The sequence below is a fragment of the Martes martes genome, assembly GCF_963455335.1.
Source record: "Martes martes genome assembly, chromosome: 1".
In the NCBI taxonomy this organism is placed as follows: Eukaryota; Metazoa; Chordata; class Mammalia; order Carnivora; family Mustelidae; genus Martes; species Martes martes.
In genome coordinates, this window is record NC_137888.1 from 12,557,308 (window position 1) to 12,579,812 (window position 22,505).

General features: G+C 48.9%; 1 protein-coding gene across 1 annotated transcript in view; it reads right to left on the minus strand.

Annotated features, from left to right (window-relative positions):
- The window catches only part of HUNK (hormonally up-regulated Neu-associated kinase), a gene marked incomplete at its 5' end in the record, with an annotated part of 99,139 nt that overhangs the window by 36,839 nt on the left and 39,795 nt on the right, over window positions 1–22,505 (minus strand). Inside the window, 3 exons of the mRNA XM_080817474.1 lie at window positions 4,927–5,062; window positions 9,968–10,023; window positions 21,775–22,067. Of these exons, the coding sequence (XP_080673600.1) occupies window positions 4,927–5,062; window positions 9,968–10,023; window positions 21,775–22,067 (485 nt within the window). The remainder of the gene's footprint in view (window positions 1–4,926; window positions 5,063–9,967; window positions 10,024–21,774; window positions 22,068–22,505) is intronic.

Genomic DNA, 22,505 nt, shown 5'->3' on the forward strand with positions numbered 1-22,505 from the left:
GACTCTCCCTTCTAAGGACCGTTATCCCATTATGGGCACTCCACCCTCATGACCTCACAAAGGCTCCACTTCAATTCCTAATTATGCGGAATTAGGCCTTCAGTGTATGGATTTGGGGGGGGGGGGGCGCTACAGTGCAGTCCATAGCAATCCATAAGTGTGTTTGATTGCAAAACAAAACAAAAACCCAAATCCCACACATTCCGTACCGCTCCCCCCGTCACAGGGTGAAAGCTTCTCTCTCTCCCCTTGATTCCGGGTTGGCCAGGCAGCCTGCTTTGCCCACGAAAGGTTAGTAAATATGACACAGATGCTTCTTGAAAAGCGTTCATGCACTAGGGCTTGCCCTCTCTTACTCCCGGGGGAATCCTCCACCATCGCCTGCATGAAATTCTGCATATTTTGTGGTCTTCTTTGCTTCCGGTTTTCATACATCCAGTAACCTCTTACCTATGGGTAGCAGCAATGCTTGAGAATTTGGATTTATAGTTGAACCACACGGGGCTCTCAGCTGGGTGGCTAATGGGGGCTTCCACTTGGCTGGGTAAGGGATGACCAAGAATTCCATTGGTCTACTTCATTAGTCTGTTAGTGAACTTGATTCAGTACAGGAATCACTTCCTACTTCCTGGGAAGGAGAATGGCTCTTGAGATCTGGAGTGCTGAGTTTTGACTCATCAGTTTACTTTTGGCCTTTCCCAAGATTTCAGAGCCTAAACAACAGAAATTGATTTTCTTACAGTTCTGGAGGCTTGAAGTCCAAGCCAAGAGAGTCAGCATGGTCGGTATTTTCTGGGGGCCACGAGGGAGAACCTGCTCCGTGCCGCTCCCAGACCTTCTGGTGGTTTCTGGCAATCTGGTATTTCTCAGCTTGGAGATGCAGCATTATGGCGTCCCCCTGTGACTCTCTTGTGTCCCGATTTCCCCCTTTATAAAGACATCTGTCAGACTGGATTTTATGACCTCATGTTCACTGGGTTACCCTTATAAAGACCTTCTCTCTAAATAGCATCACATTCTGAGACACTGGGGGTTCGGACTCTGGCATAGCTTTCAGGAGGAGAACCCAATTCAATCCGTAACATGTTGTTACCCCCCTGCTTATAATTTTCCAGTGGCTTCTCACGACCTTTAGGGCGAGACCCAAACCCCTTCCCACACCTCCCCTCCCCACCCCCACCCAGCCTTGCCACATCCTGTTCCCTGTGCCCTGGGCCTTTCTCCCTGACACCTCCGCCTCCCCAGAGTTCAGTTCTACTCATCCTAAGGATCTGGCTTTGAGGTCTCCTCCCCTGGAGGTCACCCGCATCCTTCTTTGCTGTATCCCACCTGCCTCCTCCACAGCCGTTCCCACACCCAACTTACCACTTATTTAAAAACCATCTGTCTGCCCCACTAGAATGTAAACCCCACGAGAGGAAGCACAACGTTGTAGAAGTAGAAGCAGTGAAGAGTGACCGTTTAAGGCCATCTCTAGCGTCAAGCCAGTTTGGTCAAATCCCGGCTCTATACCCACTATCAGTGCCACTTGCCTGAGAGCCCAAGACTCTTCCGGCCTCAGTTTCCTTATCTGTAAAGTGGGATCACAGAGCACTCCCTTGAAGGGTTGTTAGGCAGATGAGATGAGTTAATACTTGAAAGCCCCCAGAGCACTGCCTGTCACTCTGTCCCAGGGACATGAGCATTAATAATGACCTTTGCGGGAGCAGGGACCGACCAAGGCTGTTTGGCTGTTTTACTCCCCGTTGCACACTCAGAAGTCGGCACAGTGCCCGGCTCAACCCGTATTTGCCGAATGAACAAATTGCTGGTAAGCTGTCTCTGGCTCGCGTGGCTTCTTTTTGTTTTTTAAGCTTTATCAACAGCTTCTCAAAGGGGCCTCACTGATGCCATCCCTGCGAATTAGGCATGCGTCCCGTGGCCTCATCCCCTAGAGAACATTCCACGATCAGCTAACCCAGACTTGCTCCAGGGAAACCTTGTTCATACAAATAAAACAGAGTCCTTCACGGCTAAACAGGGAGAGACTCCCCAACCAGAACTCCCCACCGCAGGGTACCAACACACGGAGTCTACCTGGGATTCCCCCTGCAGCCTCCAGAGCTATGCCCCAATCAACTGAAAGGCCGAGGTGTATACGGCTTGTTACTATCTGCCAAAGACTTCCCCATACATCACTCTCAGACACCAGGACTGAGAGCCCTGATGGGAGCTTTTCAAAAGACCTGAAGCTGCATATCACCTTCTTGGGGGTGGGGTGGCAACCAAGTGGGAGGTGAGTGAAGACACATCCAGCAGCTCCAGACAGCCCAATGGTGACAGAAGCCAGCGTGGGGGAGGGGAGCGAGCGTTCCGGGTCACACCCATCCCTCCCACAGCTTCCCCTCCACCCTCCCTCCTCTGATGCCACGTTCCCCATGGAATCACTGCCTCTGGTTGACGGAGGGGGACACAACGGGTGGCAGGAAACCAGGCCCCTTTCTTTGAATCATGGGTTCCCAAAAACTGAGAAACAGAGCCCCTGGGGTCCCTAAATGTGGATTTCTTTCCCAAGTCCAGAGATTTGGCAGGAGGGGCCGGAAAGGAGTCTGAGCTCACACCTGACCCTCACTCCGTGCTGCCTTTTACAGCTGGTGCCTTTCATTGCCCCTTGGATTGCCCCAGACAGGACAGACAGCTTCTTCGCATCCTACGGTCAGCACAAGGGGACGAGAGGTTCCACGCCAGCGAAACGTGCCCAGGAGCTTCCCCGCAGCTCTGACAATCCACGAGGCTCCTTCCCTCTACCAGCGCTTCTAGACAGCGAGGAGCTGCCTGCTTTGTGAATCACGAATCACGGAGCGGAAAGGTCCCCCTTTGTAGGCTGAGCCTCGTCACCATGACAACTTGTGCTGACACCTATCCTTCCATCCCAGGGAGAGCAGGGCCGAGGAGGACACTGTCACCGGCTCTCCGGCTGCCGGCTTCCCATTCCCGTGGCCGTTATGCCGCCCACCCCACCTGTTACACCACGCCTCGGAACCTCTTGGCCTTTCAGGCTCCCTGTGCTCCATAGCCTTTTTATTTTAATTTTATTTTTTGTGCACAAATGATCCCTGGCATAGCTCTCCATTTAGCATAAGTGAGTTCCCCAACTGTTAAGGAGAGAAGCTAATTACAGACTCTAACATGTATATTCCTCCCTTGATAAATATCTACATGCGGGGCGCCTGGGTGGCTCAGTGGGTTAAAGCCTCTGCCTTTGGCTCAGGTCATGATCCCAGGGTCCTGGGATCGAGTCCCGCATCAGGCTCTCTGCTCGGCGGGGAGCCTGCTTCCTCCTCTCTCTCTCTCTGCCTGCTGCTCTGCCTACTTGTGATCTCTCTGTCAAATAAATAAATAAAATCTTTTAAAAATAAATAAATAAATAAATATCTACACACACCAGACACGCGTGAGAATTCTTCAGCATTGAAAGGGACAAGAATGGACCTCACCTCAAGGATCGACTCTGATCCCTTGGCAGTGCTTTCTGACGGCTGTGCTAAGAAGGATTCTGAGGCCCTTCTGGGCCCAGAATAAAGAGCCTGTGAGTCACCAGTGCTGACCAAACAACCCAGGGCACCTCGAGGAGAAGGCTTCCTCTGCCAGGACTTCCTGCCCCCACACCCACCCATTCCAGCCGCCCCCCCCCCCCGCCGGGCCCCCTCCCTGAAGTCTGCCTGGTTCAATCCCCAGCTCCACCGCTTAGTAACCCCATGACCTTAAGAAATTTTATTTTTGCCTCTTATTTTTGCGATGGGTTTCTTCTTCCATAAAATGGGGATAGCAGAGAGTAACAGCTTCACTGGCTTAGCGTGAGGATTAAGCGCCATACACCACGCATGGGGCAAAGGTTCCCTTTTCTCCAAACTGGACGGGATGGGTAGCGAGAAGGGAGAGAAGTAGGGGAATTCCAGAAATGTACGGGATCCACACACTCTGGGTTCAAACAAGCCGCCCCGATCGCCAGCTTCCTTCCTAATCAGGAGCCCCCCTCTGTCTGTCTGCAGCCCATTTCCCCTCGGTGAGGAACTTGATCCCCACCCTGGAATCCAGGACTCTGCCTGGCTCCCCATACCATGCACACCTGATGCTGAGGGGCTCACTCGGCGTGGGGACCACGGGGCCCATGGGGACCCGGACTCAGCAACGCCACAGCAACCCGACTCATCCCTTCGGCAGTGACTTTGTTTGCCCCGGGAGGCCCACGCTGTGCGGGACACTGGCAGAGCGGACCCATCAGGTCGCCGTGCTCACGCAGCATCCTTTCCCGACTGGGGAGACAGACACTAAATGGATTCACAAACCACAAAATGCCAGGCCGCCATGGGTGTTAGCGAGGGCTTTGCAAGAGTGAGGAGACAGCACCGTGGGGGCCTTTCTCACAGGGAACTCGTTCTGCGGGGGGGTAGGGGAGGGACACTGGATTAAAACCAGAACGTGGGAATGGACAGGCCACCTGACGATCCGGGAAATGGCATTCCAGACCCCGGGACTAGCAGGTGCAAAGCCCAGAGGTGGGAGAGATGAAACAGAGGCCAATGTGCCTGAGGACTCGTGCGTGGAGGGTTGGTAGGAGGCACAGGCGGCTTGCTTTCTGCAACCCCTGGAAGGCCGTGTGATGATTTTAAAGCAAGGGAACCACAGGAGTGTCTCCTGAAACCAGAACGTGAATTCTGGGAGCTCAGGACTCTGTTTTCTTGTCTCCCCAGCAACGGAATGAATTTTGGCAAAAGCCTCTCCGGTGGTCTGTGCAGAACCAACCAGAAGGAACAGAGGTGGGAAGCCAGGCCCCAGGAATCACTAAGAGCAGGTAACACGACACCCTTCTCATCGAATACTCAGAGGTTATTTCATAAAAAAAGGGAGAGCGGACGCGGCAAGAGGGTACTGCCCATAACTCACATGGACCAGACATCGATTTTGGGGCCGTATTTCTTCCTGGCGAGAAGTTCAGGCGCGGCGTAGGCCGGGCTGCCGCACTGCGTGCTGAACGGGTCGGAGTGGCCCAGGATCCCCGCACAGTTGCTCAAACCAAAGTCTGCAAAGAGGGGAAGACAAAACCGGCTCTGAGTTAGAAAACTGGGAAACAGAAGAAGGAAGAGAAAAACAAAAACAAAACAAGCAAACAACAACAAAAAACAAAAAACAAAAAACAAACCCACAGAACCAAAAAAAAAAACAAAAAACAAAAACCCCAACAACCAGAGGGCAGCAGGAAAGGAAACATTCTCTCCGGCTGACACATCAGTCAGGATCCCAAAGGAGCACCGGCAGCTGCGGACCATAACCTCCGGATACAGGTCTCAAGCCTGGAAACATTTGACATCAGGCCTCACTGTAAGATCCAGCTAGAGCTAAAACGATGTTGCACCAAAACATATTTTCATCAAACCTTGCAAATGAGTCATCTAGGAAAAAAACGGAGGCTTCGCTTTCTAGGACTAAAGGCAAGAAGAGAGGACGAGCAGAGGCCTCGGAGTCAGCAATCTGGCTTTCAAGGGGCCGCGTGCGAAACACAGACGGAAGATCTGTTTTCTCTGGCTGGGTCGGCGTCACCCCGGGTGACATGCGATCCCCCCGTGTAGACTTGACTTTTTTCGGCTCCATGTTTCATTTTATGCAAGTCTTTGGAAAATGCTCCCAATGCATGTAGGGGAAAACTATGCCCCCGATGATTTAGCCAGCACTGAGTGCTGGGTGGGACGCTAACGCCAGGAGACAGCTAAGCGACCTCCTAGCGTTGCCTTGTTCTCGGATGATGAAGCAAATGGGAAAAGCCAAGAAGAGCCCGATGCCTCCAAAGCTTTTCTTTCGTGTTTACTTTTACGATCCTCAAGATACGGCAACTGACAGGTGATCAGCGTCGTCAGTGTCCTGTCCTCATCTGATACCTTTCCTCAATCTTTGCTGACCCCCAGAATTCAGATCATGGCTTCTCCTTTGAACTTCAACGTGAACATTACGGTTCTCGTCCCCCAAACAGGAGACTCTGCCCACAGGGCTCGGTGGCCAGAGACTGGCTCCGTGCGTCTTGAACAAAACCCTCATCTTTTTTCCTCAACCAGCAGGATTTATGACTGCTTTCATGACTGTGTTTTCTCCTTGACTAACGGGCCTCCACCTGCACACGCATGAGTGCTCTAACCGAGCAACAAGGTTCAGGAACAGAGGAAGACCGGACGGGGCGCGAAGGGACTCTTTTAAGTCCGCGAAGTGACTCACACTCCAGGTCAAGAGGCACCACTAGAAGTTCTCCCCACGGTCGCTGGCTAAGGCTGTGTCATGAAGGAGTGTTCCTAAACAGAATCCCCACCAGGCAGAGCGCTGAAAACTCTTCAAGGCTCCAGGCTTCGAGACGGAGAACCGGAACCTACCCTGGGGATTGGCAAACCACCCGGGGATGCTGCTTGTGGACACAGTTAACTCTTCCTTTGTTTTTGGTTTTTATGATTTCATGTTTTTTTCTCATGATTTCCCTTTGCTCCCTACGCTCCCCCCTACACCTCCACCCAGCCCCCATTTCCTTCCCCTCTCCGACCCTCCCTGCCACACTCCATACCAGTAGGTCCCACATAACCTGCCCAAAAAGGCCCCTACAGGGGCTCCCAGTTCACCATCTCAAGGGGAGATCTCTGTGCCAAAGGATCTGAGGGCGCCTGTTCTCAGACCTCTCAGACCGTGTGGTATTGCCTACATGGGAAAAAAATTGGAAAGGCGAATATTTTCATAAGAAGAAAAATCATAGCGTGCTTGAAATTGGATGGTTGCTTAAGTGTTTTAGATCTGCAAATCACCCTAAAGGAATTTTAATAAAACAACAAATGCAGAAAGAACACCATGCAATAAAGTTTACATCGTTTGGGGGGCAACATTTTAAGGGAAGTTTCGCAGTCATGTTAGAGGCCTGATCTCCTAGGAGTCCCGTAAAGTTTCTCTCTAGATTTCTGACATTAAATCAGAAGATTTGGTGTCTAATCTCAGCAGGGCGCCATTCCCAGCAAAGGACCGCCTCACTCAGGTCTCTCCCTCCACCACCCGCCTCCCCGGGGTCTGTGAAGAACGGCAGGACACCAAGAGGGCAGGGCGAGATAAGAGACCAGGTCACCCCCGACCCTCCTACCTACCCCCCCCCCCAGGCAAGCTGGAGAACACAGCGCCTTGCCTTGTCAGGAGCACTTTCAAAAAGGCAAATTAGCAGCTCATGTGGTGCGGGGAGGAGAGAAGATCTGCATTTTAAATGACTTAACATTGACCTCGCTGGAAGGGTTTCGTTTAAAATGTATCATAGAGAAATAACCGGTCCTTTTCACACCCATAAGGGTAATTATTAAAATGTTACGCACGCGCCTATAATTAGAACGGTGAAACTAGAGAGAGGTTCGCCTCCTGGGGTGTCACCCAGGTCTGCCCCAATTAGATCTGGTAAATAGAGAAGCCCACTAGCCTCAGTTTTCCGAGAGCCACAAAATGAATCTCACAAAAGGCCCCAGGGGACACTGCTGTGGGACACCGAAGTGCAAAACTGTTCTAAACGATCAAGTATCAGACTGCTTTTTCTGAAAGGGGAAAAAAAAATCTTGATTATATCAGATCTTACCCCCAGTTAGCTCTAGTTTATTTGAAACATGGCGAACCTGGCTTAAGTAAATGCATTTAAATCGAATTATTTCAAAGAAGGAAAACTATTATATGAGGCAATGCAAAGAGCTGTATAATCCATCTTTGAAAAATAACTAGGTAATTCCTTTGAAGAAAAGGTTCAAAGAGCTTTCGAGTTGCAAAAAGACAGTCACAGAAACACGGGGACCAAATGGCTTGACCCAAGGGCAAGAAAACGCACATGACCCCGGGTCTTCCCCCACTCCAGCGCCCACCACTAGCTTCGTGATTGACCCATTGGGAAAAAAAAAAAAAAAACGGGGAAAATCGGATACTGGCCAACACCAGGCAATTCCCAGTTGTCCCCTCTGCTACTGTAACGTCTCCTCGGATTATGGGTGTGCGGTAGGACTTCTGGTTTATGCTGGTCACAAGGGAACTGGGAGCCACATAAAAAAACTCCAATAATGGGAAATCCAAAGATCAGAGCCTCCTTGCCAGCAGTCTTGGAAACTGAGGTCTCTGACACCGCGGACAGAACCCACTTGTGTCCCGGCTTGGGTACCCGTCCATTGACTGCCATGTTGAGCGGAGATGACTTGAGGCATCCGAATCCAAATCCATCGTCCTGCTCTCCTCCAGGGGAACCATGGGCTCCCACCACGGAGGGCTTGTCTTCCTCTCACTCGCACGGCTCTGCTCTGAGAGGGTTTGTCAGGCAGCCAACCTGCGAGCTACTTATCCACGCATCTGCCATCTACAGAGATTGGTTCTTCCAGAATCTTCTGAGCACCCTTCTAACCAACAAAAAGAGCTGTGCTTTTCAACACCGCTCATTCCACAGTACATTTCTAGTGTCATACATGATTGTCTAGGGCTATCGCTTGGGGAGAAAAGAGAGAGCGAGCCCCCAGGGGAAGGGAGGTAAGAGGGAAGGGAAGGGGCAGTGAGAGCAGCACCAGGGTAGGAGCAAGATACAGCCCCTGGTGACCTGCCTCAGCCTCAGTCTGGACGGTGCACGGGAGACGTGAGCTTAGCCTTTAGTATAAAGGACATCCAGCCTTCAGGTGCCCTGCTTTCTTACAACCTGCTGGAAACCAGAACCAGTAAGACATCCACAGGCATGTCAACGTCTATCTTATTTAATGCTTCTGTATTTGGCCCTCGGGACAACTGAAACACGACAGTGGAACAACACAATAAAAAGAAAACTCTTTGAATTCTCCATTATAAAGCATCTGATCTTTAAAATCTTTGGGGGGGAATTTGAAAAAAAAATGGTTCCCTCTGGTTAGTTTTCTAAAGATCGGTATGTTCATTCATTAACACCTGTCGGTGGTGTTTAATCAGCCAGCCAAGGACTCCTGGTTTGGGGAGCCCAAGAATCTAATTGGGTTATTTGAATGACATGTTTCAGAGAGTCTAGAGATGGTTTTCAGTAGTTGCCAAACAAAATTTCCTTCTCGGGGACAAGAGTTAAATTCACACTGTTCTATTGATTCTTCTCTTTTCTCCTAATATAAAACATTTTCAAGCCATCGAGATGGAAAAAAATGACTTGCACCTGAGGTGGGAAAAACAAAGAAAAGAGAGGAACCAATGATGGGGCTCACGTCTGGTTGTAGAAATGATGCCATGAGACTTTTGCCAAGAGCAATCATTCAGGCAAACAAAAACGGAATTCTTCTAGAAAATGAGTCATGGAGTGACCTCACTTATGGACCCTGAATTATGAACCAATTATGACTCAGTCTATCCTGGAACTTCCTTCTGATTACCTTCCTTCTAAATTCTCCCTCTGTGGGGATTTCTCTCTGCACAACCACCATTATGCAATGGGGCTTGGCTAAAACACAGAACGTTAGTTGGGTTCCCTTTTACTTCGGCGCCCCGATATTCACAGGAAGGGAATTCAGCCATGGCTAAGCTAAGAGTAGGACCTCTGAACTCAACTATTTCCCATTATTTTTAAGAAGTTTTATGGTTGATCAAAATAAAAATAACCACTGTAAAATTTGGATCCACCTGAGTGTAGGCAAAGCTGAACTCTAGACAATCCACAGAACACAGAACCAACAAATACTTACTTGTAGCTGCGAAATTCATTTTGTGGTCACTTTACAGTATTTCTACCTTCCCAATTATGGTTGTTATTAAAATTAATTTCACTTTCAAAACTATTATTAAATAATTGGAGGTAAAAGGAGGTGATGTGGAGTATTGTCTGGGATGAGAAACGGACCATGAATCATTTTCAAAGTCAATAATCCAGCAATAAATAACAGAGAATTGACAACACAACACTTAAAGGATAATCTTGCTTAAAAAAAAAGAAAAGTCATACCAATCAGCTTGATATTATTGTCTTCATCTAGTAGCAAATTCTCTATCTTCAAGTCCCTGAAATAAACAAAACCACAGAGCATTTCAGATAAGGCATTTGAAATCGTGGAGTAACATTTTGCTTCTGAAGGCAAAGGAACTGTTTGAGAGCCACTTTGAACCAGCCCAAAAAGCCTGCTGCCAAAACTCACACAATCGACACGTAAATATTTATAAATATGATACAAATAATGGCTGCAGACTGAAAAAGCCAAAGGATTTCAGAAAAGCAGAGAGCCCTGAGGGCAGAACGCATCCTGAGAAGTTTCCAGAAGAAGTGGGAACAAAGCTGAAACTTGGAATTTAAATAAACCCTGGGGTTGGGAGAGACTGGAAGAATATTCTGAGACAGGCACTGCCTGTAACAGGTGGGGACATACCAGTGTGGCCACGTGTTGGTGAGCCTGTGAGGGACACCAGCCGGGGGAAGGAACAGACTCAAGGAAGCAGCCAAAAAAACAAGTTGAAAGATGACAAAATTTATCCGTCCTTCAAACTCCATCCATGAAGCTCAAGTGTCATCTACAAATTGGCAGGCGATCATCTACTTAAGCAAGCAGACATCATGACAGGCAGAAAAATGGACACCAAAGGTGTCGGCTCCTAATGCCTCGTACTACACCTGAGTGGATGTTACCGTTACATACCCAAAAGGAATGAAGTTTGCAGATGGGGTGAAGATTGTTAAATAATCTGTGGGTGATTCTGACTGATCACGGACACCGAGGGAACTCGAAGAGTGGATGGGAGAAATGTGTTCAGGCTCAGGCTGAATGTGAGGTGCCTGTGGGACCCGTGGGAGCCGACTGTAAGCTCCTAGCCAGCAGGAAACATGGCAGCCTTGCTCACCACTGCACCCCAGTACCTTTGCACGTCCCAGGCACTCAGTCAATACAAATGAATCTACTTTACCGAAGAGATTGTTTAGGATTTCAGAAGAAAAAAATGTGAGCAAAAGTATATATTTGGTCATCAAAACCATCTAAGTTGATGATTACAGTATAAGCATCTCTAAGCTGTCAACTCAGACACACCATGAGTATTAGATATATAAGAACATCTTTCTCTTATAAACACACACACACACACACACACACACACACACACACATACACCATCTTCTCTTCCATGGTTTTGAAACACACGGCATTCTTGGTCCAGTTTTTCTATTTTTCCCACTTTTGAACAGAGGCATAGGCAAAAGAAATCCTTTTTCCCTCATATCTCTACCGTAAGGAATAGAATAGCATAATCATAAGCAAACATGGCAACAGACAACACTACATCAAAGTCGTGGGACAAAAGGGAGCAGGACTTTTCATAAACAGGAGAGCAGTGTCCCATATGTCATGAGGATAGTTGTTCACAGCTTGGTCCCAGCCAGACCAGCTCTAGCCAGGAGCTAGAAATCTGGATTTTATCCCAGTTTTTAAATGCTGGCAACAAATTCACATTCAAAACAGTAACAACCATGCTGCATGAGCCAACCTTGCAGACAAGACATGGCCTGCAAACTACCAGTTTTCAACCTCAGTACGTGGGGAGGGGAAGCTGAGTCTTGAAAGGACATGAGATTGCCCAGGGACAGAATTGGGGGGAAAGGAGGGGAGTTGGGAACACTGCTGTCACGGGAATGAGCAAGGGAAGCACTGGGAAGCATTTCAAGATGGGAAGAAGTCAAGTGCAGAAAAAGGTGAGCTCTAAAAAGCGTCCAATGTCTTTCAAAATTGGAATGTGGCTGGTAGCCTTAGGGCTGGACACTTGGATGAGAAGGATGGTCTGAGTTGAAACTTGCAGCTAGGGAATATGACTATCCTCCAACCCGCATACACCCACCCACCTGGGGGGCGGTGGGGGGGAGAACTGGATCCTTCCACTTGGATCCAGTTGAAACAGTACACAGATTATCTAAACACGATGTCAGCCTTTAAAAGGTATCATGTGGGGCGCCTGCGTGGCTCAATGGGTTAAAGCCTCTGCCTTCGGCTCAGGTCATGATCCCAGGGTCCTGGGATCGAGCCCCACATCAGGCTCTCTGCTCAGTGGGGAGCCTGCTTCTCCCTCTCTCTCTGCCTGCCTCTCTGCCTACTTGTGATCTCTGTCTGTCAAATAAATAAATAAATAAATAAATCTTTTAAAAAATAAATAAATAAAAGGTATGATGCATGTCCAAATGCAGGGTGACCCCAAATATACAATAATCCCCCCTCGTTTTTCCAATGGGAAGACTCTGTCCCCCAGTAAAGGGTTTTTGGAAAACACAATTATGTAATTTTTTTAATGCAATGGAATTATCAAATGACTATCTACGAAGCTGCACTATTGGGTTTAAGAGCATATACCATAATATTAACTTTAGAAATATTGTTCCCACACCCTCACAGTTCATGAAAGTTTCACTGAAACTCGTCACAGCCAGGACCAGGATGACAGTCTTCGTGCCGTATTACCAGAGTGGCGTGGTCTTAAAGTTGACTGGATGTTTGTCACAAAGCACTTTTTGAATCACTTGCTGGTAATGTTATTACAAGCCATTTAAATAATAAGCGCCCAATTAAAATCTCTATAAATTAACCACTCAGTGAATTGTTTTTAGAGTCATCTCCCAAACCCTCACAATGGTGAGTTCCAGTCGTGAGACGTTATCATTAAAGCCCTATAGGGCGGGGCACCTGGGTGGCTCAGTGGGTTAAAGCTGCTGCCTTCAGCTCAGGTCATGATCCCAGGGTCCTGGGATCGAGCCCCGCATCGGGCTCTCTGCTCAGCAGGGAGCCTGCTTCCTCCCTTCTCTCTGCCTACTTGTGATCTGTCTGTCAAATAAATAAATAAAATCTTTAAAAAATAAATAAATAAATAAAAAATAAAAAGCCCTATAAAATATCCTGGCCTCCCTTTCTCTCCCTTTCCTTGGGAGATTTCTAGAGCTCCCTAAGTCACAAGTGAATCCAGGTGAATGTGGCTTTTCCAGCTAGTCATTTGTTGTTGAAAATGAGACACTTCCTCTTTTTGGAGGAGAACCAGGACACGATCAAATTTGACCTTATATTCAAGCATATACGGTAATTCCAAAAAAAACCTGCCTGCGCACACACAACAGTGGGCCAGCAATAGCCCAAACTGTGATCCTGTGAAAACTGATTATAAAGCAGCAGTGCTATTTAAATCTAAAGGAAGGCCACAGTTTGTTTCTACAGAAATTCAACCTCCTTCCCTGGAAAGAATGGAAGCCACACTAAGGTATTGAAGGAGAAGTTTGGTTCAGAACATACACTATGGAGAAAAACAGTTTAAAGAGGTGAGGTATAGAAAGCATTTGCTGAGCATTATAAAGCGAAGCTGGATAATTCTGGAACCACAAAAGCCTAGAGAACAACCACAATGATTAGAAGAATGATATAAATGGGAGACTAAAAATAAGAAAAAACGCAAAAAAAAAAAAAAGGCCCACTTTTGAAATCAGGAAGATGTCATAAAAGCAGGGGAGGAAGTATAAAATGTAATGATCAGGCAAAATGAAAAAAAAAAAAATGAAATCGGTTTTTATTTTCACCCACCGCATCCCCAAGTAACCTACTTCAACCCCCGGGGCGAATGCTCAGAGCAAACACGTTCACCGGCTGTTTGCCCCTGTATCGCCCTTTTGTCGATGTGTCCAGAAGATTTCAGCAATCACCAATCTAACTGCCTAAAGATTCCACGACTAGTTAAAGGCGTGCTCCATTAGTCTCTGTCCAGGAGATGAGTGAACCTAATCCATCCAAATGAAAGGAACATTCGACCGCTTTTGGCTTCATCTATTTCTACCTCCCACCTTGTCTTTCGAAAGATCTAGAAGGAGGGGGAGAATATTTTCCTTCTGACTATTAGGGGGAAAAAAGCATGAAAATCATATTTTTAAAAGTACTTTTTGCCTAGTTATTAGCTCAAAGAGTCAAAAACGTGTAGACATAAATGTTCCTAGCAAAGCAGCTTTATTCATAATTACCAAAACTTGGAAGCGACCAAGCTGTCCAGTGCGTGAATGGATGAACAGTCTGTGGTCCACCCAGACAATGGAAAGAAATGAGCTATCAAGTCAGGAAAAGCCATGGAGGAAGCCCGGTGCGTGTTTCTGAGTGGAAGTCACCAGTCTGAAAAGGCTTCACACTGTGAGATTCCAACCATGGATCCTTGGAAACGGCAAACCTATGGAGACAGTAACAAGATCCCCGATTGCCCGGAGGAGGAGAAGGAGGGATAGATGAAGCAGGTTTTTTTTTAATAGGTGGTGAAATTATTCTTTATGATACTGACATCATGCATTTGTCAAAATTCACAGAGTCATACAGAGAGAGCCCTAAATCACGGGCTTTAGTTACTAATGATGTATCAGCCCCGGTTCATGAATTCTAACAAAATTACTGCACTATTACAAGATATTAACAGGGAAAACAATGTGGAAGGAGGGTGGGAAGGCATATGCAAACTCGATGCTTTCAGCACATTTTTCTGTAACCCTAAAACTGCTCTAAAAAAACTAAAGTCTCTTAATTCTTTATAAAGTAGCTTTTGGATATTTTTCCCCTTTCCCTAGGAGTTCAGTCCTAGGAACGTTATGGCCACAGTCACAAGTGCCTCACCCAGGATGTTCACGGCAGTGGGAGGATTCATACCCCCTGAAATTAATAATGAGTCCCATTCAGCACATTGGGCCACTCAGACCCTCTGCCAAGCTCATCGACAATGACCAAAGGAGCCACAAAATATTCCCAAGAGGCCACGAAACGGAGAGACATCTCTCTGAATAATAAAAGAGGGATGAATCTATTCATAAGGTTTTAGTGTTAGCTATTACGCAGTTTAAAAGAAAAGACTGGTAGGCCTCTGTTATCCAGAAGTTCTCCCTGTAAGCCATGTGAAAAGCGTGGTGCTTACGCTAGCTCCACCCCCAAGAACAAAATATTTGGCTCTCTTAAGTGTCAAATTTGACATGGGGGAAGGAAGGTTCTGGACAGCTGACTGGTTCACACTTGCTGATGGAGGCAATGCTCAATTTCACAGTAATGCTCCTCGATCCTATTAATCACTTTATGGAGAAGAGAGAGAAGTAGGACGCTCTTCCCACGGTCCTGCAGGGTGAGGAGTTTCTCCTCGTGGTAGGCAAACCGGAAATTCGGAGTAAACTTGTAACTCAGGAAAAAAAGGCAAGGAAAGAAGAATGCCCCACGGATGGGGGGAAATAGCTTTTTCCTTGGCCAAAGGAGCTTCAAAGAGGGGTCAAGACAAGCAAGAAAGAGGACGGGGCGTGCCCCAATATAAGGGGGCACGAGAGGATCGGTTTACCTAGACAATGCTGGGGTGGGAGGGTGCATGTGTCTTGGGAATTTACTAAAGGAAATTACCATGTGTCTTGGGAACAAGGGAGGGAGCCCAGCCCAGAAAAGGCCTCCCGGGGTATAGGCACGGACCCTCCTCTGGAAACTGGGCCGTTCTGGGAGACATGCCCAAGGGTCTCTCATCACAGCGCTCTGCAGACCTGACCTTGGGTCTCGGGGTGTACCATGCTTCAGGAAGGGGGAGACTGAGGAGACGGAGAGGGCCCAGGGGAGAGCCCTCATCACCAGCCCTTTGTTCTAGTTTATTTCAAAAGAACAAGCTCCAACAGGACTAACAATTAAAGGTTCCCCCACAGGCTACGAAGCACAGCCCTCACGCTCCCCTGCACCTACTCGTTCACCCACACTCTCCCGGCATTTCTTAACCGATGGCAATCTCTAAGGTCTGGAGGCTAGCCACCAGGAACTCCAGTCACAGCCCTCCCAGACAGAGGGGCGTGTGTTGACCCCGTTGCCGTAACAAACATACAGGGCCCCAGTGCTCAGCGGGTGAGGGGAGGGGAAGCGGCTGCTGGGCCCCTTCAGACCGGAGGCAGCCAGGAGCAGTGCCGGGGAGGTGTGGCGGGGAAGTGTGTGTGTGTGTGTGTGAGTTGTGTGTGGATGTGTATATGTGTGTGCATGCGTGCATGGGTGGGCAGGCATGTGTATGTGTGCACAGGCATGTGTATATATGGGTGGGCATGGGTGTGCACATGTGCACGCACATGTGCATGTGTATGTGGGTGGGTTGTGGGTGTGCATACGTGCATGGGTGCATGTGTGCATGCATGCATGTGTATGTGGGTGGGCGCATGAGTGTGCATGAGTGCACAAGTGCATATGTGCATGTGTATGTGGATGGGTGGGTGAGTGTCCATGTGTGCACGAGTGCATGTGTGCATGTGGATGTGGATGGGCGTGTGAGTGTGCATGTGTGCATGCGTGTATGCATATGTGGGTGGGCATGTGAGTGTGCACAAGGGCATCTGTGCGTGTGGGTGTGGGTGGGCGCGTGAGTGTGCATGAGTCCGTGTGCACACGCACGCTTGTGTGTGCATGTGGGCGAGCATGTGTGTGTGCACACATGAGCACACTCCCGGGCTTCTCCAGGCCCCACCCAGCCCCACAGGAAAGATCAAAGGTCGGGCCCCTAACAACCCTCTGGCCTAGATGGAGGGACCCCCGAATGGGGCCACTGGGGTGGAGGCGGAAGATGAGAGTGAAGAACCGGGCGCAAAGTGCAGCCAGGGCTCAAGGCCGCGAAAGCAGGTGGCTGGGCGGTGCGAGCGGCGGAGGAGGTGGGAAGACCCAGGGCAGACGCACTGAGTGGTGTCAGGGCGGGGGGAGACCCCGCAGCCAGGGACAAGGAGAGACAGGCTCTCTGACCCATCGGCCTGCGGCCCTGGGCAAGTCATCTAAACACAAAGAGCCTGATTCTGGTCTGAAAAACGGCGCCCCGACCGTGGCGGCCTGGCAGGCCATGAGCAGGAGTCGGTGCGCGAATGTGCCCAAGCGTCTGGTGGCCCCTCGGAGGCCACCAGCGAGGAGAGACCAGAGGATGAAGCAGAGGGTAATAACGGCGCTGAGCCTAGTGCACTGGGGGCCCAGCAGAGACTCGGGAGGGTGATTAATTGGGTGATAAGCAAACAGCACTGGAGGCCATTAGCCCTCAAATGAAAGGTCAGGGAGCAGGAGCCCAGGGGGTGGCCAGAGCAAACGCAGACAGGGTTAGGTCTAGAAGCGAGCTCTGTGCCTGTGGAGATGGATTTTAGCAATAAGCTAAGAATAAAGTATCCAAGAAAAACACACAACTCCCCAAGGCCATCAGCATTTTGCAGGAAACAGGAGAGGTTTTTTTTTGGGGGGGGCGGTTAGGTTTGTCTTCAAAAGCACTGTATTAAAAGCAAATGACATTTTAATCACTGGTTTACTTACAATATGGGCATTTTGATACAACACAAGAATAATTTGTTAAGCATGTACCTGATTCATTTATTCAGAATGAAACCTTTTATTGAGTTCCTACAGTGCTCCAGAAATGAACTGTTTATAAAATCAAGAATCCGTTTAGTCACTAAAAAGATGCAACTCTACAGATTGTGACCTGAAAAATAAACAAACTGGTACTAAGTCCATGAGGAAACTCCCTCGAAATTCCAGGGGCAGTATGGAATATTCCAGAATGACCATGGACCTGGCTACCAGAAAACTTCCATCCCCAGGGCCAACTCTGACACTAGCTGTGCTCATTCAACTTCCCCTTCATGCCTTCAAAAAGGTCTTGCTGCGTGCCTGCCGGGCTCGGGGCTGAGCTCGCTTGTGACCTGTGCAGAAAACAGATATCAGACAAAGTTAGTCATCGTTCGAGAAAAGTGTTTGGAAAGCAAAGCGGAAATGCAGCGTGAGTCTCTGAGCAGGGCAGCCTAGCCCAGAGAGCCGCGTGGAGGAGGTGAGCTTAGGGCGAGGACCTGAAGGATGAGCGGGACCAGTGTAAGCCCAGGACATCGGGGAGGCTAAGCGCTCAGTTTCCCAGGCACAGAATGAATGAGGTAGGCTCGGGAGCGATGAGAGCATGTGCTCGGTCCCTCCTGTCTCAGTTTTGACACGATACCTGAACTGACTCATTCAGTCCTCACAACCGCCACGTGACGTGGATAATCCATTATCCCCATCGTGGAGGGAAGCACGAAAGCGCGAGTGATTTGCCCCAATGTGGCTTGTAAGTGACACAGCCGGCAGGTGGGGGCAGGCAGTCTGGCTTCGGAATCAACACCCCGACCGCGGGACACCCCGCTCCGCAAAGCTGCTGCGTTAGAGCTCTGTGAAGTCTCGTAGTTCCGATCATATTTTTAAAATGCAACTGAAACACAAAACCTTTGGTATATATCACCAGTGCCTCTGGATAGGTGCTCTCTCTCTCTCAGCAGAAGGCCCCAGGAGCCCAAACAGTTCCTAATCTCCTCCCCCTTCCAACACCCCTCCAAGAAAACCTAAGGGTTAAAAGAACTCAAGACCCTTCTGGTGCTTCTTATCAGGCCCAAGAGAACAAAGAAGCGTCCCTCTCTTCCCCGGCATTTCTCTTGAGCACAGAGGGCCCTTTCCCAATACTGATGAATGAGGAAGGTCATGGCCTTGGGAGCGGCAGCCCTGACGGCCGTCCAAACACGGGCTCACGCTCCCTTTGATCATGTGTCTCTCTGTCCTGGTCCCTCGGGGCCTCACGGCTTGTCTCTTCCTGCTTAGGGAGGGTGGTATTGTGTGACCCTGTTATGTTTTGTCTGTACAGTTTGATTGGATTTTGTTATTTTGAATGAGCAGATGAATCTCAAATTAGCCTCTCGGTATAATCACACTTTTCACTGATGGATGTTAAGCATCGACGCTCCATCGACAACAGGCAAATCGTCAGGTTCTGGCATCGTGCTGGTAAGCATGTTTGAGGGAAAGAGAAAAGAAAACCCAAAAACTCTTAAACGTGGAGTATCTCAGGCGATCCTAACACAGGGTAATGAAGAAACGGGACCATATTCTTCTTTTGTAAAAGGTCGCCGCCGCAGCCCTCTTACAGCAAAAGTCACAAAGGTATTTGTGGGTCTAGTTTACAAACAAATTTCTCTGCCAGCTCCGGGAATCTGCTAGACAGAGCTTTGGTTTCTTTTTTTCTTTTTCCACTTAGAATATTTATATGATTTTTCGAGATTTGCTTCCTTTAAATGACCTTTTAGTAGTTCGAGTAGATAATTAAATATTTAGATCCCATGTCACAGGAAACGAGGGCTTTGCCAAGCATTAAGCTGATGAGAACGCAAGGATACAGTATCAGCCTAATCAGGAATTGCGCATTTAGAGCACACTCTCTGACACCCGTGACTGAAAGCCCTTCCAATCACTGCATATGCACAGCCACCAAAATTCATCCTGAATCCTTTGGGCTGATCCAATCTATTCGCTCCGAAATCTGCCCACCAGCGACTCCGGGCCACCCCCAAAATACTACAGTCTCTTACTCGTTTGCAAAATCTAACTTCACAAGAATTATAAAATTCATTCCATCTCTGCAGCACAGAGGAGAGAAATTTCCACCAAGGACAGGGGCTACAGGGAAAAGCACACCAGCAGCAAGCTGGGTCCAGTGTGCTAGCTGGCGGTATAGAATCCGGGAAAACCACGACATTCAGCTGGTGTCACCGGTTCTCACGCGAGGTCTCCACCACCTAACCCCCATCGACGTCTGTGCGCACTGGCGCTCTTTACCGTGATTTCTAGAGAGAAACAAGAACTCCTCCGAAACAACACCCAGCTTTCCAACCCTCCCGAACTTCAAAAGATCTGAGCCTCTGCCCTTCCGGGCTGACGGATCTCTTTCCAAGGAGCGAGGAAGAAGTCGAACGCCAGAGATCAGAGGAAGAAAAGTGCCCCGTCTTTGCTATCAAAACATTATTAAATTCATTCCTTTGACATTCTGACAGTAATTGCACTGAGAGGGATTGGAATTTGTTAAAATTACTTGAAAAGGGGTGTTGAGAGGTTTCTGCGCGAGAGGCCGGGGGGTCATGCACAGCCCTCCCCGGCTTTCCCTTGTGCGTCCCTGGAGGCCTGCGACGCTGGGCCCTCCTCTGGGGTCTGACAGCACGAAGCCCTTGTCACAACACCCCGAGCCCTCCTCCCCATCCCCCCGCCCCCGCATCCAGGCTCCGCTGTGGCCAGCGGAGCCCGTTATCCTGGCTGATTCATTCCCGAGGCTTCTGTGCCTTTGTCATCGCCATAAACAGAGCGAGAACCAGGCACGCTCACCGCTGTCATTCTCCTAATCGTGGCAGAGTGGTGACACAGCAGGCTTCACACCGGTATTGTGGGAGAGAGCCAAAAATAGTGTTATTCACTTAAAATTTCTGAATGTTCCCTTCCTTGCGGATCTCAACTCCAAGAGTTCGAATGAACTGTGATTTCATGACGACACGGGTGACTAAAAGTATGTTCATGGAGAGAGTCTCTCACCTCAGCGAGGGAACGATCCACTTAAGGGTGCCTGGCCAGGGCCGGCCCCGGAGCAGCCCCGAGCCAGGGGACCTCCCCCTGTGGTGTCCCGAGGCTTTGCCCAATGGGGCAGAGCGTCTGAGCCTGTGAGCGGGCGGGGAAGGCCCTCTTCACCTGAACAGCCTACAAGTTCTGTCAACGAAAGGCCTAGAGCTGCCCTCTGCACCCATCAGAAAATGAGTGGCTTTCAAACCCAGAACACACACCATGAGAATCGGAATTTTAAAAAATATGTGTCAAACACAGAGCAGCCATGGGACCTAGCAGGTCCTCTCCTAAGGCAGAATTTTGCAGAAGGGAAACCATATGCTCATGCTATAACCTGCACATGAAGGTTCACAGCAGCCAAAAGGTGTAAACAGCCCAAATGTCCACCAGCTGATGAAAAGATAAACAAATGGAGTCTCTCCAGACAACGGACTAGTACGCAGCCATAAAAAAGAGTGCTAATCAATGAAACAGGACCCCTAATTTTTCTCAACAACCCAGAGTGATGACTGATCATAACTTCAAGAAGGAAGAACTATGCATTTTATTGGTGAAGTCCACGTTTCCTTGGGAGGAAAAGATGGCCACTTTTTAAAAAAAATTTTTTTTCTCACTTCCTTTTAATACAGAACTAAAAATGGCAACATTGCCAAGAATGCTATTTCCTTTCCCTTCTCCTTGTGGAGCTCCTCCTCAGGAGGGAGCAGACCATTTCAAGAAAAAGTTTGATTTTCGTAAGCATTCGCAAGGTGGGTCTGGCTTATGGGAAAACCCCTCCCTTGCAAGTGCAAGGTCACAATTTACATGTTGATTCAGTTCAGCTGAATAACACATCTGTGGAGTGACTACCACAGGTAAAGCAAATATAATGAAAGCATCATCCTTAGCACGAGCCAAAAAACCATCTCACGCCATTGTAACACTGATTCTTCTTTCAGACTCCGAGCAACTGGTCCCATTACTCTTTGCAAGTCAGAAGAGCAGCCAACACTCAACCTGGCTGTTACTACGTCCCAAGCCCGCTTCCAAGCACTTCTCACATATTCACTCATAGCCTTCTCTGTTAACCCTTACACCAGCCACAAGGTAAGTATCATTATTATTCCCATTTTACAGAAGAAGAGACTGAGGTTCAGAGTGGCTAAGTCACTTGCCCTGGGTCACACAACTGTGAAAGGGTAGAGCCAGGATGCAAACCCAGGCGCTCTGACTCCTGATGTCACTCTCTTAACCCCACAACGGCATTAACCCAGCCCACAGAATAATTCCACGACACATGCACAAGAACGGTAAAGCCCCCTGCAACCATTCAGCCTTGTGCAGAGCAGGCCGAAGCGCTGTCCAGCCGTTCAGCACAGAGTCGAGATCACGAGCAGGGCAAGGCCCTCACCTGTGCACCACCCCAGCCCGGTGCAGGTGCTCCACGGCGGAGATGAGCTGCCTGATGTATCTGCGGGCTTCAGACTCCTCCAGACGCTTCTTCTCGTAGATCTTGTGCATCAGGTTGCCCCCAGGACACAGCTCCATGACCAGGTAATAGCTATTCTCCGTCTCCAAGATATCAAGGAGCTGGGTGATGTTGGGATGACGGATCATCTGCTGAATCTGCCCTTCTCGACGAAGGTTCTTGGTGACGTAAGTGTCCTTTTTGGCTCTCTTCTTGTCAATGACCTTTATGGCCACCTGAGGAGACACCGAGAACACGGCTGTTGTCAGGCCCTACAACCAGAGCTTGTTCCCTTCACCAGTCAAAAGAACCCCAGGGAGATACATAACTACTCCTCTGTCCCAGGAGAAAAACCTGATTTTAAATGGCATCAAGGGGCGGGGGGCACCTGGGTGGCTCAGTGGGTTAAAGCCTCTGCCTTCTGCTTAGGTCATGATCTCAGGGTCCTGGGATCGAGCCCCGCATCGGGCTCTCTGCTCGGCAAGGAGCCTGGTTCCTCCACTCTCTCTCTCTCTGCCTGCCTCTCTGCCTACTTGTGATCTCTCTGTCGAATAAACAAATAAAATCTTAAAAAAAAAAATTAAATAAATAAAATGGCATCAAGGGGATGGGGCGCCTGGGTGGCTCAGTCGTTCAGTGTCTGCCTCCGGCTCAGGTCATGACCCCAGGGTCCT